The following is a 27241-nucleotide window of genomic DNA, read 5'->3' as shown; positions in this document are numbered from 1 at the left end:
GCAGAAAACCAGAGAGATTCTGGTCATACATAAAGCACACCAGTGGCAAGGCGCAATCAATACCTTCACTGCGCGATAACGACGGTGAAGTCACTGATGACAGTGCCACTAAAGCAGAGTTATTAAACACGGTTTTCAGAAACTCCTCCACCAAAGACGACGAAATAAATATTCCTGAATTCCAATCAAGAAAACTGCCAAGATGAGAAACATAGAAGTAGATATCCTCGGTGTAATGAAGCAGCCTGAATCACTTAATAAAGGCAGGGGCTCCGGTCCAGATTGTATACCAGTCAGGTTCCTCTGAGTATGCTGATAAAATAGCACCATATTTAGCAATTATATACAACCACTCGCTCACAGAAAGATCTGTACCTAAAGACTGGAAAATTGCTCAAATCACACCAATACCCAAAAAGGGAAGTAGGAGTAATCGGCTGAAGTACAGGCCTATGTCACTAACGTCGATTTGCAGTAGGGTTTTAGAACATATACTGTATTCGAACATTATGAAATACCTTGAAGAAAATGATTTATTGACACACAGTCAGCACGGTTTCAGAAAATATCGTTCTTCTGAAACACAACTACCTCTTTATACTTGTGAAGTAATAAGTGCTATCGACAGCGGATTTAAAATTGATTCCATATTTTTAGATTTACGGAAGGCTTCCGACACTGTCCCTCACAAGCGTCTTCTAACGAAACTGCGTGCCTACGGAGTATCGCCTCAGTTGTGCGACTGGATTTGTGATTTCCTGTCAGGTCACAGTTCGTAGTAATAGATGGAAAGTCATAAAGTAAAACAGAATTTATATTCAGCGTTCCCCATGGAAGAGTTATAGGTTGTCTATTGTTCCCGATCTATATTAACGACATAGGAGACAATCTGAGTAGCCGTCTTAGATTATTTGCAAATGATGCTGTCATTTACCATCTTGTAAAGTCATCAGATGATCAAAACTACTTGCAAAGTGATTTAGATAATAAACCTGTGTGGTGCAAAAAGTGGCAATTGACCCTGAATAAAGAAAAGTGTGAAGTTATTCATATGTCTACTAAAAGAAATAATCTAAATCTCGATTACGTGATAAGTCCCACAAATCTGAGGGCTGTAAATTCAACTAAATACTTACGGATTACAATTACAAATAACCTAAATTGGAACGACCACATAGATAATATTGTGGGTAGAGCAAACCAAAGACTGCGATTCGTTGGCAGAACACTTAGAAGGTGCAACAGGTTTGCCAAAGAGATTGCTTCCGTTACACTTGTCCGCCCTATTCTCGAGTATTGCTGTGTGGTGTGGGATCTGCATGAGGTGGAACTGGCGGATGACATCGAAAAAGTACAAAAAAGGGCAGCTCGTTTTGTATTATCGCAAAATAGGGGAGATAGTGTGACAGACATCATATGTGAATTGGAGCAGCAGTCATTGAACAAAGGCGTTTTTCGTTGCTACAGGATCTTATCATGAAATTTCAATCACCAGTTTTCTCCTCCGATTGTGAAAACATTCTGTTGGCACACACCTACACAGGGAGAAATGATCATCCCAATAAAATAAAAGAGATCAGGACTCGCACAGAAAGATTGAAGTGCTCGTTTTTCCCGCGTGCCATAAGAGAGTGGAATGGTAGAGAGACAGCATGCAGGTGGTTGATTGAACTCTTTGCCAGGCACTTTATTGTGAATAGCAGAGTAATCACGTAGATGTAGCTACAAAAGCTAAAGGAGACTGCTGTGTTGCCATTCTTGCAGTTATATGCAGGATAGTAGTTTAATTTGAACTTAAAATATATTTTCTAACTCTTCATTCTGAAATGTAGATTTTGGATGCAACATTTAGTTAACTATAGAATTTAAAGTTCACTTGAGATTGTGACGCATTTTTAGAAATCGTTTTAGCTTCCTGATTAAACTGGATAGCATTAACAGTGTCATTGATCAAGTTTAAATGCTCTGTTCATGGGAATTACATATTTTCATATTAGCTTGATGAATCTGCATAGTTGTTTCACTCTTTAAGTGGATTTTATTGTGTACTTTTGTCGGTGTTCTTGCATTGCTTCCATATTTGTCACAACTTTCTGCAATTTTTGTAAAAACATTTGATGTTTTATATTGAGACATTTGAAGTTTGTCATCCAAACTTGTTATATTTGTATTACATAATTAGATACTTTTTTGTTCAGAGTGTGTTCTACAAGGAGAATAATATTCTGCATTTTTAACCCATAGTAGACAGAATTTCAAAGATATGGGAAACTAAAGCATTTGCAAACTGTAGGACAACATATGAGAGGCTATCACACTGAACAATACTATCAGTGAACTTCACATGTGGTTATGTGCTAGGTATGAAACAATTTTTACCCAGTTGTTTAGAATGGTAGTGACATTTACATGTTTTGTAAGTAACATTGAGAGTAATTTGTCGAAAATGAAAATGTTTATCTTGATGTCAGACTGTTATACAGTAAAAATTTTAAACCTTGAACCATCTTTCTGTTCAGTACGGATAGGCATGTCACCAGTACAGTAACCCCTTGCTTCCAACAGTACACACAACTTCGATTATTGGTTTTGTCGTATATTGTCTATGTTCTCAGTAGCTACTACTAAAATCGTGCATTTATGATAGAGAGACAAAGCTGATGCTGCGCACTGCAATTGCCAGCTTTCTACCGCCAAGCACTAATAATTCCAGGCTAAAAGAGTAGCCATTTACAGTGTTGTAGCAATAGAGGCATTGTCATGGAGACATTAACAAATTCATGTAACATTATTGGTTGAGGTAGGCACGCAAAGCTGCTGTGCTTAGCCTGCTGCAACTGTTGGGGATTAGCTTACACCGACTCAACAAGGAATGTGACAACTGTTCTCCAGGATGTAACAGCCATATAAGAGGAAATATGTGATGTATTTGTATTCTTTTTACCCATACAGACCTTGGAGAATGCTGCAGACATGTGCAGTATTGCTTCTCGAATCATTACGTGTGGCTTTGGTTAAGAGTCATTTCCACAGCTTTGTCGTGTTAGTAGTGATTTGCTTCGTGGTTCATGCAAGTGAATCCCCTGAAAATATTAAACTGCGCAGAATTTAACCACAGTACGCAACTATTGGAGCAAATAAATCAAAAAGCATTACATGGCATTTTTTTTTAGCTCATGCAGAGGTTTGAATTTTATTTATTATTTTAATACTTGGTGAACTATAAAACTTCATGTGTTATCTATTAATCCAGTTCACAAATGTATCTTCAAATAATATTATTTACAGAATTTGTGAGGATATCTCTCCATCATATTATGACCCTTCTTGTAATATTGAGCAGGCTATGCCTCATCAGAAAGCTTCGAACTTGTTAATGTTCTTATTATAAAATTCATTTTAACCTTCCAGCTGCGGGTGACAAGGATGTATGTGTTCAACTATTTCCAGACAGTTTTGGGAGGCCTGTGATTTTCACATTGAACATGATTTCTGCTCTGTTTGCAAGTTGGAAGTCATTATTTTACTGTTGATTACTTTTCTGTTGCTCTGGAACATTGTAGCCTGCTACTTTCCCATCTGAAACACTGAGAGTTGTGTTTTCTCATTCTTTAGTCTCACTGTCAGCTACACATGTACCTACTCCTGGCATCAATTTTGTACCCATATTTCCAAACTTGGGTATGGAAACTTCCTTTAATATTGTGTGTGTGCAGGTGGACGCACGCATGCTTGTGAGTTTTGTCTAATTTGATGTTACGCATTTTGGCCGAAAGCTTTACTTGTTAGTAGTCTCTTTGCTGTGCCAGTCTGTGACTCACCATCTCCTCCATACGTGAGTAGCAATCTGTCATTTTTGTAATATTGTCATTATTCCATCCTGGATTTTTCATTATTTGATTGAACCTTCCTTTCAGGTATACAATACTCTGAAAATTTGTCAATAATTTTGTTCTGCTTTTACTCCGTTGAAAATGAGGTTCGCATTTCCTGCATTAACTATGTTAAATGTCAGTTAAAAAATTGATTCTAAAGGAAGTTTCTGTTTTTTTTTGCTATATTCCTAAAATTCTATCCTTACACCTATTCGAACTATTGAATAAAAATGCGCTACAATTTTGGACAGAAAAATTTGAAAATTTTCATGTAATTAGAGGGTTTAACAATTCCAGCCGTATTGTGGATCCGCAGTAAATGTTACAGGTTGACAGTTGTTTCTAAAAACTGACACCAGCCTATTCATTATGGAAAGATAAGGCTAACAGCAGGAGCTCTTAGTGCCAGCCCTTTTCAGTAGCTCTTCTTTAAGTCGAGTGAACTGCTACTTGAATCGGGTTGTGACACCTCATGTGGTGTCAGTTATCAACACCTTATTGTTTCCAACATCATCAGCCTTTTACTCTGCTGATTGCTCTGCAACGTTGTTCCCTAGGTTGGTCATTAAAGAGGATAGATTTCAAAATTTATGAGTGTGTTAATGAGAAATCTACTTATTTGAGCACTATAACCATGTAGGGGTAAACACTGAGGCATGTAAATGAGGAGAGAGAGGTGATGTCTTTAACTGCTCAGCTGCTTTTTTCAAATGTAACTTATAAAATTAACTCAGCTGTTGTACAGTCTTTGCGTATTAGTGCCCTCCCCATTGGTGGAAAGCATCCTATCTGCTTGTGAGGATAGTCCATACATTGGCTGGGATTTGCCCATTGTGTTGGGTGGTATATGCCGTGGGACAAGCAGGAAAAACCAGTGAGTTTTTTTTCATGTGGGAGCAATCCAAGAAAAATCTGAATTTTTTTTAGAATTCTGAGAACTTTTTATCATTTTAGTTTTCAGTTAAATTTTTGTAATTTTGACTGGTAATAACTGATATTGTAGCAAAGAATTTTACTTCATCCTGCTGCTGCAAAATATTACTGCAGCAATGAAACTTAAACAAGAGTGTACCACCAAAATAAAACTGTACGTGCCATTTACAACAACAAAACGCAGTGCACACGAAAGCATCTGCCGACACCAAACTGTTTCAAAGGCTTTAGGACGAAGACTATGAAATGCTTTGTAGCAACAAAACGCTTTAGATGAGCATGATGTCACAGCTGTATACATATCTTACAGGTTGTGGGAAAATATTGCATTTGTGGTTTGGGAAGTGTTACTTAAAAAGTAAATTTTCTTTTATTCAAGATGAATTTTCTTATGTGTGAGAAAGTGTGATGAATTTCTTTAACCCTCATTGAAAACTTAACGCTCTGAGGACCCACGACTTAAAAACATGTTGGGCCCAGAACCAGCCATTTATGCCATTATTAAAAATTTTGTGGCTCATTTGTGTTTGGTATATTTTGAAGGGCAACATGTGCTAAATAAGACCAAGCTTCACAGTTAGTCTTTCATACTTATTTTAGTTCTTTAGTTCTTACAAATTATGCAGTAACGATGCCAGAAAGTGATTATTACTTTACGTATGAAATATTCTGTTGCAGATGAATAAAAATGAATTTCCTTGAATATTCTAAAATAATTATTCAGGTTTTACTTTTATTCAAGTACTAAAGCTGTTTGTGCAAGAATGAAAATATTATTGTCCATCGAACTTAGCAAACATTTTCACGTTGCAGTGTAATTTTGTTTTACTGGATGTACCCCGACTAGCTTTGAAGCGTATTTTGCTAAGCTCTCATGAAAATTATCCAGTTTTAAATACACTTTACGATATGTTCAGAATTTATCACTCTTTTTTAATGAATATTTACAAAAGCTGCAGCTTGCATCCACCTGTGAATGCACAAGATAAAATCTACTATCTCTTTTTATTCTGCGTCTGGAATGCTGTGGAAAGAAACACTTTATTATTTTCGTTCACCTCTACCTGTACACTTTTTAGGATGTGGTCGTTACAGTGATCATATGTTTAAATCTGCCACTGCTGCAGACTGCTCGCTCGCGGCGCAGCTCTGCACCGCCAGCAATATCCGATAAAACGCTGAAATTTCATAATTAAAATGGTTACTGACCGGTGCGAACTTTGCAGCAATTGTGACAGGCAGATTTTACTAGATAAATATATTTTAACAGAAACACTTAAAATCTTTACACACCTTTTACAATCCCAGCTGCAAATGGCGTTGATCATAATGAAGACTACGTAAGAGCCTAATGCAACGTCACGGGTGCCTCTCCCATTCAGTCCGTGCAGAAGACAAGCGATTCTGTTACAATATATTGCCTATTTATATCTTAACTAATTCTTGTACAGTCTTTGTCATTTTATTACATGTCGTTTCTTCTGTGGCGGTTTTCACATCCTCCACCACAGATAGTATTTCACACTCTTTGAATAATCATTTATAATAGCAAAATTTATAATTACATTTTTCCTCACAAAATTAAGTGTCCTTTTAAAATTCAATTAACAGAAATATATTTAAATTATTTGTTGCAGTGATCAGTATACATTGAAAAGTTCTTTTAACTTTCACTTTGGATGCGTGCAGCCAGAGAACGTTACAGGTGTAATCAATTTTTCTGTGGAAAAGTTGAAGTGCTTAGCACAGCATGTATTCGCCCAGGTAACTGACAAATGTTCAGTGCACTGCAGTGAAATTTATAATCGTGCATGTCAGAAAGATCAGCCATTACAATTAAAGCTGTGTTCTCAGGATTCTGCCTAGCCACTAACTGGGGAAAAAGAGCAAAAAATTTTTTGATGGAGGTATGATTGACTGACAGAAGCACATTGCGCAGCACAGTCTTGATTTCACTGCTTCAGAAGCCACCGTGCCCCGTTTGGGGCAGCTGACTGTCATGTTGTAAAGTTTTGTGTTATGCCTGATCTTCTATCTAAACAAAAGATTTTAGTGTGTGCAGACAGAGAGGTGCAGGGGCAACAACCACCACCACCAGCACTCCCATCCTTTCTCACATGTTTTTGAGTCTGTGGATGCAGACAAGTTTTAATGTTTCAGAATTAATAAGTTACCACAAAATTTTATAATCAGTTTTTTCCTGGTAGCTTTGGAATAAATGTGTGTTCCTGTTCAGTGGTTTTTAGTATATACTTCTGTTGGAATGTTGCTTTGTGTGAATTTCTTTGTCTTGTGTTTCCCAGTTACTGTAATCATTTAATAAAATTATTACTAAATTGTTACGAGAAGTTAATGGTATGAAGGACCTGAAATTCAGTAGTTTTTCACAGACACAGTTAAGATTTATAGCACACCCACACAACACTTGGAAATGGTGTGTAATTTTCTATGCTTGTTTCCATATAGTTTGTGTTGGAAGGTGATCCACATATCGTTACCATTCCCTCCCCTCCCCTGCCATCCTGTTCTATTTGCAAATGTCGTGTTGAAACAATGGTTGTCGGTATACTTCTGTAATATTTCAAGTTTGATTTTTCAGTTAATTTCTTTGTATGAGGTATGTGTGGGAGGACATGTGGTGTTTTACTTCTGTCAGAATGCTTGTTTTCAGAATTTCAACTGTAAGCATCCACATGTCTTATAAAGTCTCTCATGTAACTTCTAATGATGGAGACAGGTGAGCATATCTGTGATGCTCTCATAAGCCTATGTCAGAATATGCAGCTCTTCTGTGGATCATGTCTGTGTTCTCTATTAATCCTGCTCCCAATTGATTAGCTAGTCATGAATAGTGGGTGAAATACATTTTCTTAAAATTCTTGTCATAACTTTACTGTATATCATCTGTCTTTAAAACATTTAGTCTTTTGTTTCAACAGATATAAAATGTAAGCTAATTTACAGCAAATATTAATATTTGACTCTTGCAAAGTGCAAATACAGTAAAATTTGTTCAAAACAGAATCGTGTGCGCTAAAATGATGTGCCAAATTGAACAAGTTTCCGAGTTACACAAAATGATCTAGGTTATGTAAGGATTGTCAGGTACTGTGCACAAAAGTATAAATTTTGTTTATGTGTATCTGTTTATGCACCTATACTCCTGTACAGTAGATGATCATTTACTGTTACACAGAACAACAGTAGATTATCACACTAATTGATAACATACACTGTGTTGATAACATACACTGTGTGATCAAAAGTATTCAGACACCTGGCTGAAAATGGCTCAAAAGTTCGTGGCGCCCTCCATTGGTTAAAAAAAAAATGGTTCAAATGTCTCTAAGCACTATGGGACTTAACATCTGAAGTCATCAGTCCCCTAGACTTAGAAGTACTTAAAATTAACTAACCTAAGGACATAAGACACATCCAGGCTCGAGGCAGGATTCAAACCTGCGACCGTAGCAGCAGCGTGCTTCTGGGCTGAAATGCCTAGAACCGCTCGACCACAGCAGCCAGTGTTCCATCGGTAATAGTGGAATTCAGTGTGGTGTTGGCCCACCCTTGGCTTTGATGACATCTTCCTCTCTCGTAGGCGTATGTTTAATCAGGTCCTGGAAGGCATTCTTGGGGAATTCCAGTGCATTCGTCACAGATTGCTGCATTGAGGAGAGGTGTCAATGTCAGTTGGTGAGTCCTGGCACGAAGTTGCCGTTCCAAAACATCCCAGAGGTGTCCTATAGGATTCAGGTCAGGACTGTGTGCAGGCCACTCCATTACAGGGATGTTATTGTCATGTAACCACTCCGTAACAGGCTATGCATTATGAACAAGTGATCAGTTGTGTTGAAAGATGCAATTGCCATCCCCAAATTGCTCTTCAAAAGTGGGAAACAGGAAGGTGCTTAGAACATGAATTTAGGCCCGTGCTGTGATACTACCACGCAAAACAAGAAGGGGTGCAAGCCTCCTCCATGAAAAACAGTACTACACCATAGCACCACCACCTCCGAATTTTACTGTTGGCACTACACACGCTGGCAGAAGATGTACACCAGGCATTCGCCATACTCACACCCTGTTATCAGATAGCCTCTTTGTGTACCGTGATTCGTCACTCCACACAACATTTTTCCACTGTTCAATCATCCAATGTTTATGCTACATACACCAAGCGAGGCGTCGTTTGGCATTTACCGGTGTGATGTGTGACTTATGAGCAGCCGCATGACCATGAAATCAATGTTTTCTTACCTCCCGCCTAACTGTCGTAGTACTTCCAGTGGATCCTGATGCAGTTTGGAATTCCTGTGTGATGGTCTGGATAGACGTCTGCTTATTACACATTATGACCCTCTTCAACTGTCAGCGGTCTCTATCAGTCAACAGAGGGGTTGGCCTGTACACTTCTGTGCTGTAGGTGTCGCTTCATGTTTCCACTACACTATCACATCAGAAACAATGGACCTAGGGATGTTTAGGAGTGTGGAAATCTTGCGTATAGATGTATGACGCCTAACAACGTTAAAGGTCTGCGAGTTCCGCAGAGTGCCCCATTCTGCTCTCTCAATGTCTGATGACTACTGAGGTCGCTGGTATGGAGTACCTGCCAGTAGGTGGCAGCACCAATGCACCTAGTATGAAAAACATATGTTTTTGGGGGTGTCCGGATACTTTCGATCGCATAGTTTAATATGGCATGTCCGTATTTTTACTGTAACTTCCCATTCATCAGAACTGAACACATCTCTTGGGTCATAGTTCCCAATTAATTTGTGTAGTATTGTTCGCATACTGTTGCTATGCTTTCCTGTGCATTCTTAACTCCCCCCACACATTTCATTCCACAAGATATGTTTAGCTTTGAAACTGTTCAGCCATCCTGTGGATGACCAGCTCTCTCTTCTCAAGCTCGTTAGTGTCTTTCAGAGCCTCACTCTGCAGAGTGGGTCCATACAAAGGTGCATTCCCCCCACACTTACGAACCATTCCCACACCATCTCATTAATTTCCTAATTTCCCATTTTCTGTGCCTCCCTTTTTAGTTGCCTATTCCCCGTCATCCATTCATGTCATATCTTATCCTTGTTTCTTACATTTTCATAAATGTGTGCTCTGCCATATTTGGGATGCAACATTATTTTGCACACTGGTAGTTTCTCTTTCTAACTCACCTCGATTACCTTAATCTTTTCGTTAAGTGTTAGTAGTGCGTACTTTCTGTTCGACATCATAGTTGTCACTTAAAGTGCTACGTGTCAGCTGAAACTGGCAGAAAGTAATGCAAGTAGTGCATTTCTTTGGAATTCTTGACCTTGTTGGGTAAAACCATTGTTTAATGGAGCAACAGTCACTTCTTTGGCGTAACATGACTGACAAGACTGTACATTTTTTGTGTTAAAAGTAGCATCCTTGTATAGAAATGAATAATGTGAGGTCCACTGTAATACAGTAGTACTGTACATTTTTGTGCATTATACAATAAATTATCAGTTAAGTCGTAAAATTTACATTCTGTTTCCAAGTTAGACATGTTTCATTTTATACAAAAAATTAGCAAATAAGTGTTTTGAATGCATACGCACTGAACCTGTACAGTTTGGCCAACTTAAAAGTTATCTACATTCTGCTTTGATCAAGTTTTGCTTATTAACAAAAATGATAACATAATTCTGAAAGTGTGTGCTATTAATACTTGATCTCCCTGCAATTGGGTTTACAGTTACTAAAGTTTCCTATGATTGACAAATGCCCATTCAAGAATAATTAATCAGCTTAGTGTTAAAATATCTTCACAGGATCAGTGAGGACTTTTTTTCTATCAACAGAAGGCTTTATACTTCTTCAAATAGTTATTTTCATTTGGCACTACAGCTAGGAGTATGCCATAGTCAAGCTTCTTGTTAACTTAAAATAATATGTTGTGTTGTGACTTGAATCTTGGCTTTCACAGTGCCCTATTATAGTGGTGTGCAAGTGAGAAGGCAGATGCTGTGTGCATTTCACACAGAGAGGGATAGAGAATACATGGCAGTACTGCAGTTTTCTATCTATCTCTAGATTACTCAAAACACTTCAGTCTTTGTGTACCCTAGAGTAATTTGGCAGTGGTAAGCGTAAGTACCACATTTTGTCCCTGCTTTCGCCTCTCCTTAGAAAAACATACTGGGCAATTCATGTTCTTGCTTCATAATGTAATGCTTCTAGTGTTCGCTTTATGCCAAGTATAACATTCACTATAGTGGTGAGGCACCTTCGCCCCAATATTTCTTCCTCCTTTAATCAATCACGTAGTCGTCAAGGAATACCGTGAAGCAGTTTGTAGTGGTGTAGTGCCTGATATTGCGAAACAAAACCAAAATAAAAGCTTAAGTCCCAGTCTGAATATAGTGGGTGTGAAAAGTTAATGAAATAAGTGTGTGTGACTTGTCTTATCAAAGAGAGAGAATCTAAACATTCCTTTGCTTATTAATCTACACCTGTTAGTCTGGCAACTTTATGTGACATGTAATGCTTTCCAAGTATTGAGTAAGCTCAAATAAATCAATTAATTATACCACATAATTTGAATGGTTTACTAATCACTAAGCGGACACATTGTCAGAGATGCCTCAGAAGTTTCTTATTATTTTGGCCTATGATACTCTTTCATTGAAGTGGAAATTTTGACTCAATTATAGATGCCTTGTAAGATGTGGGTTGCTGCAGTAATATTTGTGTTGATATGGAGATAGCGTTCAAGTTGTCATTTATATTGCCATCTGTGTCTGTGTTAACTAAACTTCAGTTTAAACACGTTGTCTGAAAATGAAAGAAAATACGTTTGTCACATATTTCACAGAAGTCGGACAAAAAACTGAAATGTAAACTACATCACTCCTTCAACTAGTTTAAAGAATACTTTGAAAAACTGAAGCCTGTACAAAATCTCCATTGATATGTGCTGACAGAAACTTGTTACTCTGTACTTACCACTGTGATCAAAAATCTCCAGTAGATCCCACTGAATAATGTAGGCATTAGGACTATAGAAATTCAAGAAAATACATCATTTTAATAGACATCAAATAAGCCATCAAACAGAATCCAGGGAATTTAAACAAGATGCGATTGTAAGAGAAATGGTCTGGGCATTCCGTCAGGGCAATTCTACAGGGAGGGTATTAATCTGAGAGAACATAAGTGAAAGGGATTGCTGATCTCAGAAACCTACCATGTGATCAAACTGTCTGAAATCTATTGCAGAGGAATTTTATTGTTCACATACAAGGGTCAAAGAAGAAATAGTACATCAAGATGCAGTAGACACCACTGGTAACAAAAAAATGCATGGTGTTGTCTAGAGTGGAGCAGACAATGTTGTTGTTATTCTATACATGGTGTGGTGTGGTTTCATTCCTTGAGACATACCGTTACAAGGCGAATGCTGTGATAGTTGATTTGAAAAGGGAATGACCAATCTTCTTAAACATCTTTCACCCAATCCCATCTTATGTTTAAGTCTGTAATGATCTTGTCATTCTCCAGATGATAGATACCACTTTCCTTCCTTCCTTCCTCCTTGCTTTTTTTTAAAAAAAATTATTTCTTTTAACAAGACAAGCATAAATTACACTTGGCAAAGGTTTAGTGACTGGTCTTAAGTTGATCGTGTTGTGGCACCATTTAAGCTCGGAAGATACTGTGAGATTGGTGTTTTGATTTCTGGTATGGATTTGAAGTTGAGCCAAAGAAAAAATTAATGCAACTGTTTAAAAAAAGCATTTTAGAGAATAGCGTAGTTTCTAATCAAAGGTTTTCTGTGCTCTTATAGTAATAATATCCACATATATATTAAAAATTGATGTGTAAATGGATTTTGTGTGTGTGGGGGGGGGGGGTTCCATGTTTCCTCCTAAACCACTAAACTGATTCCAACTAAACTTGTTACACACACACACACACACACACACACACACACACACACACACACACCTTACTGTTGGGCAATAATCACTTTGGGGGTGAGAACCACCTGTGTATCACATAGCCTCTGATGGATGAATTTGCAGACTTTATACATCCAGTATTTGAGAATGAGTCCACTTAGCAACTTTCAACAAACTTTGCACACAATTTCAATCCTTTACAAATTTTTTTTCTTCCTGACAACCCCTGCAAAACGATGAAAGGAAAAACGTTTATTGCTTACTACTTTTTCACTGGTCATGTGGTAAAAGTACCTTATGAGGCATGATGTTAAGAGTTATTACTTCTTTACTACTAACTGTATTTGTGACACAGTTTACAGACAGCAGGCACATATACCACTGAATGTAAATGCAAAATTATGTCATTGTATGACACACAGTTCAAGAGATCTGACATAAAAATTAAGCACAAGGACAGAAGTTGTGTCATATTGACATGGATGCACATCTATGAGTAAATAGTTGGGCAATACAAGGTTTCTTTGTTATTTATCTATAAACCAAGTTCCATTGTAATCTCTCCGCATAGTAAACAGCATTGTATTGCAATTTGAAGGAAGTTACGTGACTTTGCTGAATTTTCATACTGAGAGTTCATTTGAGTTCCTTGGGATGAATTGTTGTGTAACCAATCAATTTAGCTTAGACGTTAATGAAGAATGTAAACCAGTTTTTGCTACACTGTGTCAGAACACAGAAGAAGGAATTTCCCAGTGATTAAAATTATGTAATTGCAGCAAAGAGGTGTTAATGCTGCTAGTTACATAGCCAGCATCTTTGAAACGAACAGAATTGACTGCACAGCATGAGATGTGTACAAAAAAAGCAACCTACTTTTGCTGTAATGCCTTTATTGCTTATTGTACAACTTTTTCAAGCACAATCCCCTCAAAATAGACCACTCTGCTTTCAATAAATCGTTCTCATTGTTTCTTCCACACTTCAAAATCCACCTGAAACACATTTTTTGGGATGCACACAGATCTCATGTTGCATTGTCCTGAATCTCTTCTGTGGTTTGGAAATGATGACCTTTCAACATTGTTTTAAGTTTGCAGAACATGGAAAAGCCTGCTTGGGCTAGGTCTGGAGAACACGCAGTGGATGGGACACATTGGGAGTGTGATGTTTTGCTAGATTTTTTGGTCATCAGTTTTCTGACTGGTTTGATGCAGCCCACTTTGAATTCCTCCCCTGTGTGAAACTTTTCATCTCAGAGTAGCAATTGCAACCTATGTTCTCAATTAGTTGTTGAAAGTATTCCAGGCTCTGTCTTCCTCTACAGTTTTTACCCTCTACAGCTCCCTGTAGTACCATGAAGTTAATCCTTCATGTCTTAACAGATATCCTGTCACCCTGCCCCTTCTTCTTGTCAGTGTTTTCCATGTTCTTTCCCTCACCGATCCCGCAGAGAACTACCTCATTCCTTACCTTATCAGTGCATGTAGTTTTCAGCATTATTTTGTGGCACCACATCTCAAAGGCTTCGATTCTTTTTGGTTCCTGTTTTCCCATCAATCCATGCCACACCGCCAATTACAGTGCTGTGCTCCAAACGTACATTTTCAGAAATTTCTTTCTCAAATTAAGACCTATGTTTGATACTAGCAAACTTCTCTTGATCAGGAATCCCCTTTTAGCCAATGCTATTCTGCTTTTTATGTCTTCCTTGTACCATCTGTCACGGATTAATTTGTTGCCTAGGTAGCAGAATTTACTTTCTTACTTTGTGATCCCCAGTTCTGATATTAAATTTCTCAGTGTTCTCATTCTTTGCTGCTTCTAATTATTTTCATCTTTCTTTAATTTACTCTCCGTTCTTAATCTGTATACATTGGACTATTTGTTTCGTTCAGCACAGCCTGTAATTCTTCTTCACTTTCACTGGATCTTATCATTGATATCCTTTCACCTTGAATTTTAATCTCACTCCTGAACCTTTCTTTCATTTTCATCAATGCTTCTTTGATATATAGATTGAACAGTTGGGGCAAAAGAAAACGCCCCTGCCTTACACCCTTTTTAATCTGAGCACTTCTTTCTGGGTCTTCCAGTATTATCATCACCTTTTTGTTCTTGTAAATGTAGTATATTACCCATCTTTCTCTATGTCTTAAACCTATTTTTCTCAGACTTCTGCGGGTTTTTGTATGGGGAGTTAGTGCTTTGTTTTGGCTCAGCCGTTCCTTTCTTTTCGTTATGTTAGCAGAAAGACACCATTCCTCGTCACCAGTAATGATACATGAGAGGACTGGTCGGTTTTGTTCGTGACCCAATTGATGACCAGCAAGCAGAGATGCATGTATGGCCACCTACTGATTTTTGTGATTTTGGCTTAGAGCATGTGGTACCAATACACCCAATTTCTTAACCTCCCCCATTGCTTGCAAATGTCAGGTGATGGTGGAATGATCACAGTGGACCACATTTGTTAGTTCTTCAGTACAATGACATGGGTTATTGTGGATTAATGTGTTTACACAATCTTCATCAAACCCTGAAGGTCTTCCTGAATGTGGAAAGTCACTAATATCAAAACGATCATCCTTGAAATGAGAAAATAACTTTCTTGCTCTGCTCTGTCTGGTGTCATTATCCACATTCATGATGGTAATGTGTGGTTGCCTCCTTTGCTGTTACCTGTCTTTTGAATTGAAGCAGAAGAATGTGTCAGAAATTCTCCATTTGATACTCCATTTTCTAGTGTCCACAGCTCCGCTCCCTATCTCCAGATGAAAAAATGACAATATGCAATTGCAAATAGCAACCAGAATACCAACATGCAAAACAAAAACTCTACGAATATATGCACCAGCCTAATACTCTCACATGGAACAGGCTAGGAGAGCAGAATGATATCTATAGTGACATTTATTGCTCGGCATCCAGAGCTTTGATTGATGGCGTTGGACAGGGAAGAATGAAAATAGTGATGTGAGTGGAGGAGCAACGAAAGTGTTGGATAGTTTTGTACTTTTGAAGGAAGAAAACTATATTTTGGAGATCGGAAATGTTGTATGAAGGTGCTGAGCTGTAGTGTAAGAGCCATATGAACCACGTGGGAGGTGGAATTTGCTTTGTAAGCAGCGATGAAGGGAACAAGGGGACTGTTGTAAATCTTGTCCAAAAGTACTAGAATACTATGCATACACAGAGACATACATAGAAATTATAAAGTGATGAATTTTTCTTACTGCCATATAGGAGTACTTATTTCTGCTGTTGAGAAATCCTAAGAAGCTGTTGTATTGTGCTTAATGTTTGAATAGTTCAAGAATGTAAAATGTGTTTAAATATTCCTCTGTGGGTCCATAAAATTAGAACGCACTTAATGGTTAGGCCGCTGGACTAGGATTGGGTACAGTGGTGGGCAAATTCCCATTTAATTATTGTGAATTAGTTTTTCCGTGTTTTCATAAATCAGTTTGTGCCTATGTTGGAAAGATTATTATAGCACACACATAGCTTATTTTCTTCCATTTCCATATCCATTGGAGCTTGGGGTTTGTTTATAATGACCTTATCGCTGGTCATAAAATTTTTGCATTGAAACAGATACTCTGTGGGTACTTCCCTGTTGGCAGGTAGAGGATCTGATGTATGTGCAATTATGGCTCACATGTTGGTATTGTTGTAGCTATGTTAATAAAATTACCAACTTACAGGTGACTAAATACACTTGCAGAATATGTGACTTAATTCATCAACGTAGTTCAGTAGAAGAAAAGTCAGGAATATGGATTGAGTTATGGTATACCATTATTAAAGTGAACCAGCTTTAAGAAAACACATCAGTAATATGCTATTATTGGACAGGTACCAACTATTCGCATTTACTGCAACTATGTTAAATATTACAAAAGTAACAGAAAGACATTGCTGTACTTGGAAAAAAAGCTACTGCTTCCTCGGTTGTATTAAGCATGTGCCATTCATTACTCATTGCTAACTCAATCTTCACAGGAGCACATTGACATTGATCATGAAACAACAGTTACCTATGTGCAGCAATAATACAAGCATTTCATGCCATTCCACTTCATCAACGGTAATTGTGAATGCTAGCATGTTTTGTGATTGTGATTTTTACGCGTCTCATAAATTACTTTTTGTAGAGCTATGTACTTGTAACATTGGTCACATCATTAAGCGTACAGTCTAGACAGTAGAAATATATAACAGCTTACACAATAGATACATATATCATCTTGTACAGTCTCTACATGATTATACCTAAAACACAGTGACGTACAATTCATAATCTTAGACAACATGTAATATTACTCAATGATTTACAGTACCAGAAGTTAAAAAATACAATTTTGTGACATACAATTATTTAATTTCTAATGCTACCTTCTCTTAAAATGGTACATGCAATTTATTAGATCCAGGATGATCTTTTGCTCACTGTATATTCATATACACTGCCACATTAAAAATTCTTCTTCTATTTTAATTTTTTTTAGGTTTTCAGGGAAAGTCTTCTCAGTTTCCAGGTGTGGTAATTCTCTTGGCAGTACCAGATTATTGTATCCACTCCCCCCTTCTTGTTTTTTTCTCTCTCTCCCTCCCTCCCCTCCCTCCCTCTCCCTCCCTCCCTCTCCCTCCCTCTCCCTCCCTCTCCCTCCCTCCCCTCTCCCTCCCCCCTCCCTCCCCCTCCCTCCCCCCTCCCTCCCTCCCTCCCCCTCCCCCCTCCCTCCCCCTCCCTCCCCCTCCTCCCTCCCTCCCTCTCCCCCCTCCCCTCTCCCCCCTCCCTCCCCCTCTCCCCCCTCCCTCCCCCTCCCTCCCCCCTCTCCCCCCTCCCTCCCCCCTCCCTCTCCCCTCTCCCCTGTCCCCTCTCCCCCCTCCCTCTCCCCTCTCCCCCCTCCCTCTCCCCCCTCCCCTCTCCCCCTCCCTCTCCCCTCTCCCCCTCCCTCTCCCCTCTCCCCCCTCCCTCTCCCCTCTCCCCCCTCCCTCTCCCCCCTCCCTCTCCCCTCTCCGCCCTCCCTCCCTCTCCCTCCCTCCCTCTCCCTCCCTCTCCCCCATCCCTCCCTCCCTCTCCCCCATCCCTCCCTCCCTCTCCCCCTCCTCCCTCCCTCTCCCCCTCCCCCCTCCCTCCCTCTCCCCCATCCCTCCCTCCCTCCCTCTCCCCCCTCCCTCTCCCCCCTCCCTCCCTCTCCTCCCTGTTCTCCTAGATACCTCTAATCTATGTGTGAAAGACACAGCAATTAATTTCTTTTCTTTGTCTTTTGTGGATGACTCAATACGTTCATTGATTTCCGGTTTTGTTGGATCTTGTAATGCGCAATCACAGTGATTTTTAGTATATACAGTGGTGGAAAAGTCTGAATATCAGGCTCTTTCAGCTCCCATAGTGTGGTTTCATATTTCATGACAGACAATGCACAAGAGGTCTTGATAGGCATTCTAAGCCAGCTGTTTCACTCAGATACATTGACCCTGTCTTGCTGAAAATAGTGTTTGTCTGCACTTTAGGTCACTCTATGTTGTTGTATTTGAAAAATTAACTGTAACTAGTTCTTTCAGTCCCTTCATATTAAAAAAATGAGTGCTGTGTTTTCCACTGTTTGTTTATTGTTAAAAACTGTGTACATAGTTATTTTAGATTGAAAATAGCTCATTTCCCACGAAGCATTGTGTAGTATCATGAACCAAGTACCTCAAAATTGTTCACAACATTTAGCAGTCATGATACCTGTGTGCATCATCATAATTTCATTTTCGTATGTTTGTACATTATTTACTGGTAAATTAACAGGATAGACACCATTACAGATCCTTGAGGTACACCATACTTAATAGTTCTCACTTGGATTTGTATAAGATTTCAATGGTTAATATTGTATTTTGTTACTGAGATGGTGATACCTGTCTGCTGCATGATCATGGGTACTAGTATTCTCTAGTTTCTTTACCAGGAGTGCATGATTTTGTCCCAACACCTTGGAGAAGTCTAGGAAGAATCCACATGCTGTATAGTGAATTCTGTTAAAGATTCAGTTCCTGTTTCCAATGATTCTGTTTCTGATATCTATACTGTGCTGTAGTTAAAGCTCTTCCAAGAAAGCATTTAGTCTGTGAATATGAGCACTTCTGATAATACTGAGAAGTGCGATACAAAAGTTACTACTCTGTAATTATTAAGATCACCATTTTTTCCCTTTTGTATACAGGTAATACTTTAATCAATTACAGTTGACTAGGAAATATCCCTTCTGATCAACTGGATCAAAAATATGTAATCCTTTGTGGAATATTTTGAAGTTCCATTATTTCCAGAGGGGTCCAGAATGACATGCCTTACAGGTGGCCATGCGTGTAACTGTAAGCTTGAGAAATAATGTGTAACTAATCATTTTGTACAGACATACACAAATTCTCCTTGTCACACACTGCCCAAGCATATCTGTGCTAGCATCATGTGCTTCGAATATGCAGAGCTGGACTAAGACAATGCGAGATGTGGTGTGAGAACTCGTCGTATAATGAAAAATTTAAGTTACTCAGAGTTGCAAATATATCCACATGATACCAAGATCTATTTCGGGCTTTCATCCATTTTCAGCTAGTGCAATAATAATAAAAGAAAACCTCTTTATACTGTTGAAGATATTAATATATTACACCAATTGAAGTGGTTGAAAGCTGAAAATGGGGCTTGGTATAAAATAAAGTACTACAAAAAGTGGCTGATGCTGTGTTTCTTCAAGCCATTCAATCCATAGCCACAGAGCTCATTCACCGTTAGATTGGGTGCACCGTTAGATTGGATGAATTAATGATGTACACCATTACTGATCACTCACATCTCCATGGATTAGAAAGCAAGATACAATAATGATACAAGCTATAACACCATACGAAAGACTGACGACAATATTGCGGTTTTTCGTTGAAAGTGCTAAGAAGATCATAAATTCGTATTTGCACACACCTGTAATGTTAACGTCTTGATCTACGTAATTTCTCAACCCATTTTACGCCATGTTAACAAATACCTACGACTTGCCTTTCTGACAAAGTTTTCTCTGTGATAGCTGCAATTTGCCTGTTCAAGCGTGCACAGTTGAAAATCGATCAAGGCCTTGGCCACGGGACATTAAATTTCATTTCATCCCACAATCACCTTGAGAAGTCCGAATGAGTGCGCAAAATTCACCGAAATCATCAGGCATGCGTGTCCAAAGTGCTCGATCATGCATGTGTGTCAAGTATGATGTACATGGGTCTGCCATGCCCGAAGTGAAGCCCACTTTACAAGAGTGACTTTCTAGTCAGAATAGACTGCTTGTGGGTAATGTTACGCGCCTGCGTGCAGGGTCGTCAGGTAACCGGCTTTAGTCGGACAAGTCCGGCCCTTTACTGTCGCATCCGGCCAAATATATTAAAAGTTCGTATGTCCGGTGATTGTTAGGCTATTTACCTATGAAATAGAATACAATGAGGCCGATTTCGAGCTAATGACTTAACCGCCAATTATACTAACAGGATATGTAGGTGTACCAACCAATTCTTATATGTAAGCCGTATACATTGTCAAAACGACGCTACGCGCAGAGCGAGCGAGGCAATGAAGTGAACAGCCGATGCCAGCCCTCCCCACCCTGCCCCCACCCCCACCCCCACCACGCGCGCTCGTCGCTCCTACGAGTTTTGAGACACGCAGCGTCCGAACGTGAATTAGTCTGCGCGGCGCATTCGCTAGGAAAGCGCGTTGTACATGCTTGCTTTGCACGCGACACCGTTCGTTTTATCGGTGAGTAGCAGACCGTAATTCTGGTAAGATAATTATTTTCCCTGTTCTGGTATTAATGTGTTATTGTTAAGTGATATTCCCGAAGTACAAAAGTAATGCCAAAGTACACTGTTAAAATTCGCTTACTCTTTTTAAAACACTTTATACTGATTTGTAATACCATTTTCTTTCAGATTTAACTATGTCGAAGAGAAAATGCCGATTTTCTGACAGATTACAAAGTCAGTACAAGATGTTTATATGTGGGAAGGAACCGTGGGAAGCAAAATGTGATATTTGTGACCAAACAATTTCTATTGCTCATAAAGGCAAAGCTGACTTAGAAAAGCATTTAAAAACAGAGAAACACCAAATGAAGATCCGTAGTATAGCATCTACTTCCAAAATAGGTACTATTACGTTGCCAAACGTGGCCTAAAGTTTAAAACGAAGCGTTCGTGCCGCAGAAGTTACTTTAGTTTATGATAACATCACGGATATTATAAGCCACTAGACTTGACTGCTGCAGTTGGTATGTGTATCCATCCCGATGCAAAAGTCGCTAAAAATGTAACATGTTTCAGAACTAAAGCAGAAATTATACTGGAATAACGTTTAGCCTCATTTGCGCTAGAACAAACATTATATGTTTTGAAAATTCGATTAATAAGCGCCGCCACAGTTGGTAGCAGTAGTTATGGTACTACTAAGCTTTTTGGCTCAGCTAATATTTTAACCACGAGACTGGGGAATTCAAGTTCTCTTACTTGATCTACAAGCCATACCCAGCGATATTGCTGAAACCTAATTCTGCAAAAAAAAACTTGACTGTAATTGCTCATTAAGAAACGATTGAAAGTAACCGACACTGTTTCTGTTTAAAATAGGTAGTCCGGCTTTCAGTGCAATAGTCCGGCGAAGTATAACGGAGAGTCCGGCTTTTCTATTGTTAGATCTGGCTACGCCACCTGTGCGTTCAGCCGCCAACCGCGTGGCATGCGAGACAGTGACGTCAATGATGTGTGGGTTATACAGCATATAGTTACAAAATACCGAGTATTCTGACGATTGCACAGAAACAAGGGACTCTGATGTTCTATTTTAACATCGGAAATTAATCTGACCTCGCCTGCTCTCATTCAGTGCTTGGAAATGGGTTTTTTGTCGTATTGATCTTTAAAGTATATGTTATTGTTCATTTTTACTGTCATTGTACATTGCTAAACCTGAAAGAGGGCTTTGCTACTAGTGTTACACCTTAAAAGGCAAAAGTCTGTAAAGAAAACGATAAGTTTCACAATACTTGGGCAGAGCCTGCACTTTGCATAAACTCGTAAATACACAAACGTTTTTAACTAAAATTATCTCGATAGTGAAGATCTGTTGAACAAGGGAAATAATTTTAGATGTTATTAGGTACATAAAATGAAACAAAATACAGAGGATACAGCAAAAAAACGCTATTTACTACCTATTCACTCAATAATACGATCTTTGTTAAGAAAATACACATTTTTTGTTTTGCCATTAGTAAACCCTGTCATTGTTTAGTAAATCTTGTCATTGCTATTTCAATGCCAACGACTTTGCCGCATTGGTAACACCGGTTCCTGTCAGACATCGAACGTAAGCGCTGTCAGACTGGGCTAGCACATGGGTGGGTGACCATCCTGCTTTGAGAGCTGTTGGCAAGCGGGGTGCACATAGCACTTGAGGCAATCTAAGTAGCGGCTCCGGTTTTGTAAACACACACACGGCCGGGAGAGCGGTGTGCTGATCTCATGCCCGCCTGTATCCACATCCAGTGACGCCTGTGGGCTGAGGATAACACGGGGCCGGTCGGTACAGTTGGGCCTTTGCGGCCTGTTCGGGCAGAGACTTTTAAAAAAAAATTGCTATTTCTAGATATTTCGACTCTTTGTAAGGACTGACCTCTATAACCTCACTTTCATCGTTCGAGTTCCGAACTGCACAATAGACAGCTGTCACAACCCAAACAGTTTAGGCGCAGGGAGCCGATGTAAAAAAAGACCGTTGTGGCAGGGTAGATTCAGTACAGCAATAACATGCCCTTGCGCTGCAGTAGACTAACTTGCCACAAGTAACCCAGTCGCCCTTGTAATTGGGTTTAAGAAAGACCTGCGACGCTCAGCTTTAGTCTGTAAACGGAAAAGCTAGCAGCGATAGTACTGGGGGAAGCGACCTTATCAGGAACAACGCTACAGCTGCCACATGGTACAGTACAAGGAATGTGTTTCCCGTACAACAGGGTAGGGGCAGTGTGCAGTGATTTATGTAATTCTGTTCATGCGTTTTTGCGGTAGTTATTAATTTAGTTATATAAACTTCTGCCGGGTGTTCTGTGCGCTGGCACAGCGCAGGTTGGAAAGGCGCACAGCGAGAGGTCTGATACAACATTGGGAAACGGCCTGAGCTTTGAGCAGACACGCTGCATCTCACACCGTCGCCGGAGGTCGTCCGATAACCTCGGCAGACAGCATGGTCACAGTCCGGGTGACCTCGCTCAGTTTTTGGCGGGGTCTTGTTGGTTAAGTTAGAATCTTTTCTATGTATGGAGGAGGTTAGATTTCAACTTCTCAGGGTGGGATGGATACCACGACGCCTCTGCGTAGAGGAGTGTCGCATTACGGCTTTTTCCATTAAAAAGACACCGAATGCACGTGAATGAGTTATATTTGTTTCTGAAAGATTTGGGACTTTAATTACAGGAATAACCTGAGATGTTCAACGAACATATGAGATAAAGAAAGAATCTTACATACATACATATGCGAGATGATTCGTGATGACATTGAAAAGCAAGAGTACAAACACTCTGCACAATTTCAGATAAATTTAGCAAAACAGCATAAGTCAATAACATTTAATGACTTTCATTCAGCGTATGTTTGAAAGACAAATATAAAGCATTGAGAAACGGAAAAACAGCTATTTGCAAACCACTTCTTATAACAGAATCACCGCCCAACTGGTATAAACCGCCCGTAGACAGTATTAGTAATAATTCGAAGACTGTACTTAAAACCCAAAAAAGATCCACTACTGTAACCTTAAACATAAGGTAGACCATCTTTCTCAAATTATTTTTTGAGGTTACTATTCACGCCTAAAATTTCCGTTTAAGATTTGGTTTCCAATAAAGCTGCTATTTCAGCCCATAGATTCGAGCTATATCCCTATTAAGATATTTTTCACCCCTAGCGTTCCACAAACCCCCTTCTTGAACTAAATTACCAGTTTCTTACAGTGTTTCGTGTGTGCGAACGTCGACCGATCCCACCGTAGAAAACAGAGTAGAGTTTTACCGATTGTCGTACGTTCGTAATTCGGACGGTGAGATCGGCTGCATTGCGACCGGGCACATGCTGGCATACGAAACGCTAGGCTGTCTTCGGTCGATGTCGGTCGTTGTCGGAATCCACCGAAGTCGGCGCCACAGTGACCGCAGCTGCTCCAGCTCGAATACCCGCCCGCGGGCAGGGATGGGCAAACAAAAGACGCGCCGGTAGCCATGCTCTTGACTATGCGTTGTAGTTATTCCTTGCTTCTTGTGTATTGATGATGACTATCCTGCTCGCTTTTTAGTTTGCTGACACCCAAACTGTATCCCGAGTGCACGCACGGCCTGGGCGCAAGTGGATCGACGTGCGGGTAGCGCTGCGTGGTGCGGAAGGATACATAGCGTGCGGGCCCGCGCGGGTACGGCGTCGGGTTGGGTAATATCGCGCACGGCCTGGGCAGTGCTGTGCAGTGCGGCGCCATGTTGCCGGGTAGCAAAATGGAGGCGGCAGAAATGCTGTCGGCGGGCAAGCTGATGAAGGTGCGGCAGGCGGGCACATCGAGCGTGTGGCGGCACTTCAAGCTGCTAGTCACCAAACGCTCGCGCCGGCCCGTCGGCTACGTGACCTGCATCGCCTGCGGCACAGTCTTGCGCCACAACAGCCACCGTACCGGCACTTCTTCGCTCTACCGTCACGCCTACTATTTCTGCCGCAAGCGCTTCTCTGCAGGTACACCGCACGCTAAACGCATGCCGTAAGTGCGTCGGCGTCGTGTATGACACACTGTGTAACCCACCTGTCGAATCATTACCGCGAAAGCTACCGCTGACAGTTGAGTACGAGGGAAGGAGTTTCACGTGCCGTCTGATATGATGGGCTGCAAGTGTCGCAGTCTTCCATTTTTCGGAAAATAATTATTGCTTCCCAGAAGTTACCGGTATTGCAGAGTTTGACACTTCATGCTATTGAATTAGGATTATTAACAAGTAATTGACACTGGAGTCACGTGCAGCTGACCATACGGGTGGTGGGGTGATGCGCAGTAGCAAGACGCGGTGTACCACGTGACACTCTGACCAATAGCGTCGTAGGATTCGGTTAACCGGCGAGTAACTCAGAGTTGTGCGCTCCTACCGGTTAGCTCCGGTACTACCGAAGAAGGCGACCAGCAACAGGAGGCTGGTCACCGTAAACGGACAGGCAGCCATTTTATTGAAGTATAGCTAGTTAGTGCATTCGGTTAACTGGTGAGTAAATCGGAGCTTCCGACTTGTGCGGCTCTCCCTCAGGTTATCTACAGTGTTCGAACCGAAGTTGACGCTATCTGTTCTAATACATTTCACTTTGCACTCAAAGAAGCAGGTACGTTAAGGTTTATATAGATTCGTGAATTTTTGTTGGAAGAGTGCTTCATCTGACAATAATACTAACGTTGTAACCGAAAAATGTTTTTTAGATATGTCAAAACGGAGATCTGATGTGTGGCAGTTTTTTCAAAGATCGATGAACCAAAAGTATGCTATTTGTAACTTGTGTGGGCGGTCCTATGCCACAGGTGGAGGAACGTCTAACCTGCACAATCATTTAAAACGCTGCTTCAAGGATTATTATAGTGATGGAGGGCCACAAACTGACGAAATATCTAACGAACAGGAAAGTATGTACATGAAAAATACAGAATTGTGTGTGTGTGTGTGTGTGTGTGTGTGTGTGTGTTTGTTTGTTTAGAGAGAGCTACTAGCTAGCTAGCTGGGGGAGGGGGAGTTGTCTGTGAAGAAATTACGTACAAAAGGTATATAAATTAGCGTTTCCTTATGTTGTTGGGTAGAATACGCACCAACCGGAATTCACTATTTCATGAACCCATGTTGAATGTGCGTCAGAGTGAAGATGGATTGTCAATGTCTTAATCGTATCAAAAAGTATCTGCACGTAAATACACGCCTCCGCCCTACACGTGGGGTTGGAGGAGCGAGCTCAGACCACGGAGGCCATCAATTTTGAAATACCCTCGCTCCCTTTTCAGCCGGAGCAGCTGGGAGACTCCGGTAGAATTGGCGCGAATGCGGAAACAGCCGGTCAATTTAGTTACCGGTCTTAATTGCGACCACTCACTATGATATGGAACGAGTCTGTTTTACAGTTGTAGTACACACTTATCGTTAAATCACTTTGTAGGTGGTCAAAGATTTTTTTATGGCTAATACTTCGTTGATTTCTGCGATACACGAAGGGTGGGTGAAAGATAGTGTGAGAGATACTTCCTCCTAGTATTATATTTATGAACGTTACTGTTGTTAACGGATTGCGATTGAGCATTAATTGAAAAAACTTAATAAGGGAGAAAGTATGTAGATGCTGATGGCAGTATGCTCTGTTGTTTAGAGCTGTCCAAAAGAGGTTGTATAATGGGCACCACATATTATCCATATTACCCATTTCTGTGTGAGAAACACTTGTTGCTTTAATGTTGAGCTACCCCTAAATATGTTGCAATAAACTTTGTTGAAAATCGAACTCATTTACATTTTTATCCTCGCAATCTTCTATTTGTATGGCAAAAGTTGCAGAGCTGAGGTGTTTAAGATTCGTGATGAGTGAATTAAAGCTGAGCTGCAGTATATACACACTCAATAATTTAACATATTTTGTTCGTTTTATTCAAAAATTATTTCAAATTGTTTTGTGAGGCCCTCTGCTACAGAGTTTCATGTACTTTTTTAAAAAAAGTTCAGTAATGAGGAATGCTGTGTAATCCACCTGTTGAATCATTATCACAAGAATTCCAAGTAGCAATGCAGTTGTTGAGGAAGGGTGGAGGTGCTTTTAATTCGTGTTCGGGAAAAGGGTAGATTTCTACACACCATGTAGATGGATAAATTGCTACTCGCCATGTAAAGGAGGTGTAGAGTCACAGTCAGACACAATGAAAGGACTTCTAAAGATTTCAGCTTAAAACAGAGGATCCAGCACAGAACAATATGGGATACCAAAGCTGATGATACCCCAGTCAGATACGGCAGATGTGCTTTCAGCATAGTTTAGAACCACCTTTTTCTATTCATTGTTGAGATGATTCGAGCATGATTGCATCTCCTATTCCTGCTTAAGCAAAATCTGATTTGTCACACAATCTAAGGCCTTTGAAAGCGAGTTCACTACTAGAGCCATTTTGTTATTGTTCAAGGATGAAAGCGAGTTCACTACTAGAGCCATTTTGTTATTGTTCAAGGATTCTAGAGATTCATTAGCTCATGAGAAAATGACATTATAAGCCAAAATATTTTATGTTGAGGGGATTGTATTATTGATGTACTGTAGCTAGTGTGGCTGAACATAGATTTTCCAGAATTTTTTATGGACTTCTTCAGAGGAAACTAAGGTAGTTATTAGGAATCTCTGTTTTATCACCTTTAA

At 40.0% G+C, this 27241-nt stretch overlaps 1 protein-coding gene across 11 annotated transcripts in view; it reads left to right on the top strand.

Moving 5' to 3' along the window:
• LOC124545007 (protein bric-a-brac 1-like) overlaps positions 1–27241 on the top strand; it is a 467428-nt gene that overhangs the window by 325419 nt on the left and 114768 nt on the right. Inside the window, exons 1-2 of one of the 11 annotated variants that reach the window (XM_047123781.1) lie at positions 25029–25186; positions 25281–25481. The exons of 9 other annotated variants lie outside the window; for them this stretch is intronic. In XM_047123781.1, coding sequence (XP_046979737.1) covers positions 25283–25481 — 199 coding nt within the window. In that variant the 5' untranslated portion in view covers positions 25029–25186; positions 25281–25282. Of the gene's footprint in view, positions 1–24306; positions 24554–25028; positions 25187–25280; positions 25482–27241 lie in introns of those variants that run through there. One more of the 11 variants, XM_047123775.1, reaches the window with a different exon arrangement.

The sequence above is a fragment of the Schistocerca americana genome, chromosome 8 (assembly GCF_021461395.2).
Source record: "Schistocerca americana isolate TAMUIC-IGC-003095 chromosome 8, iqSchAmer2.1, whole genome shotgun sequence".
Classification (NCBI taxonomy): domain Eukaryota; kingdom Metazoa; phylum Arthropoda; class Insecta; order Orthoptera; family Acrididae; genus Schistocerca; species Schistocerca americana.
This window is presented reverse-complemented; position numbering and strand designations above follow the sequence as displayed.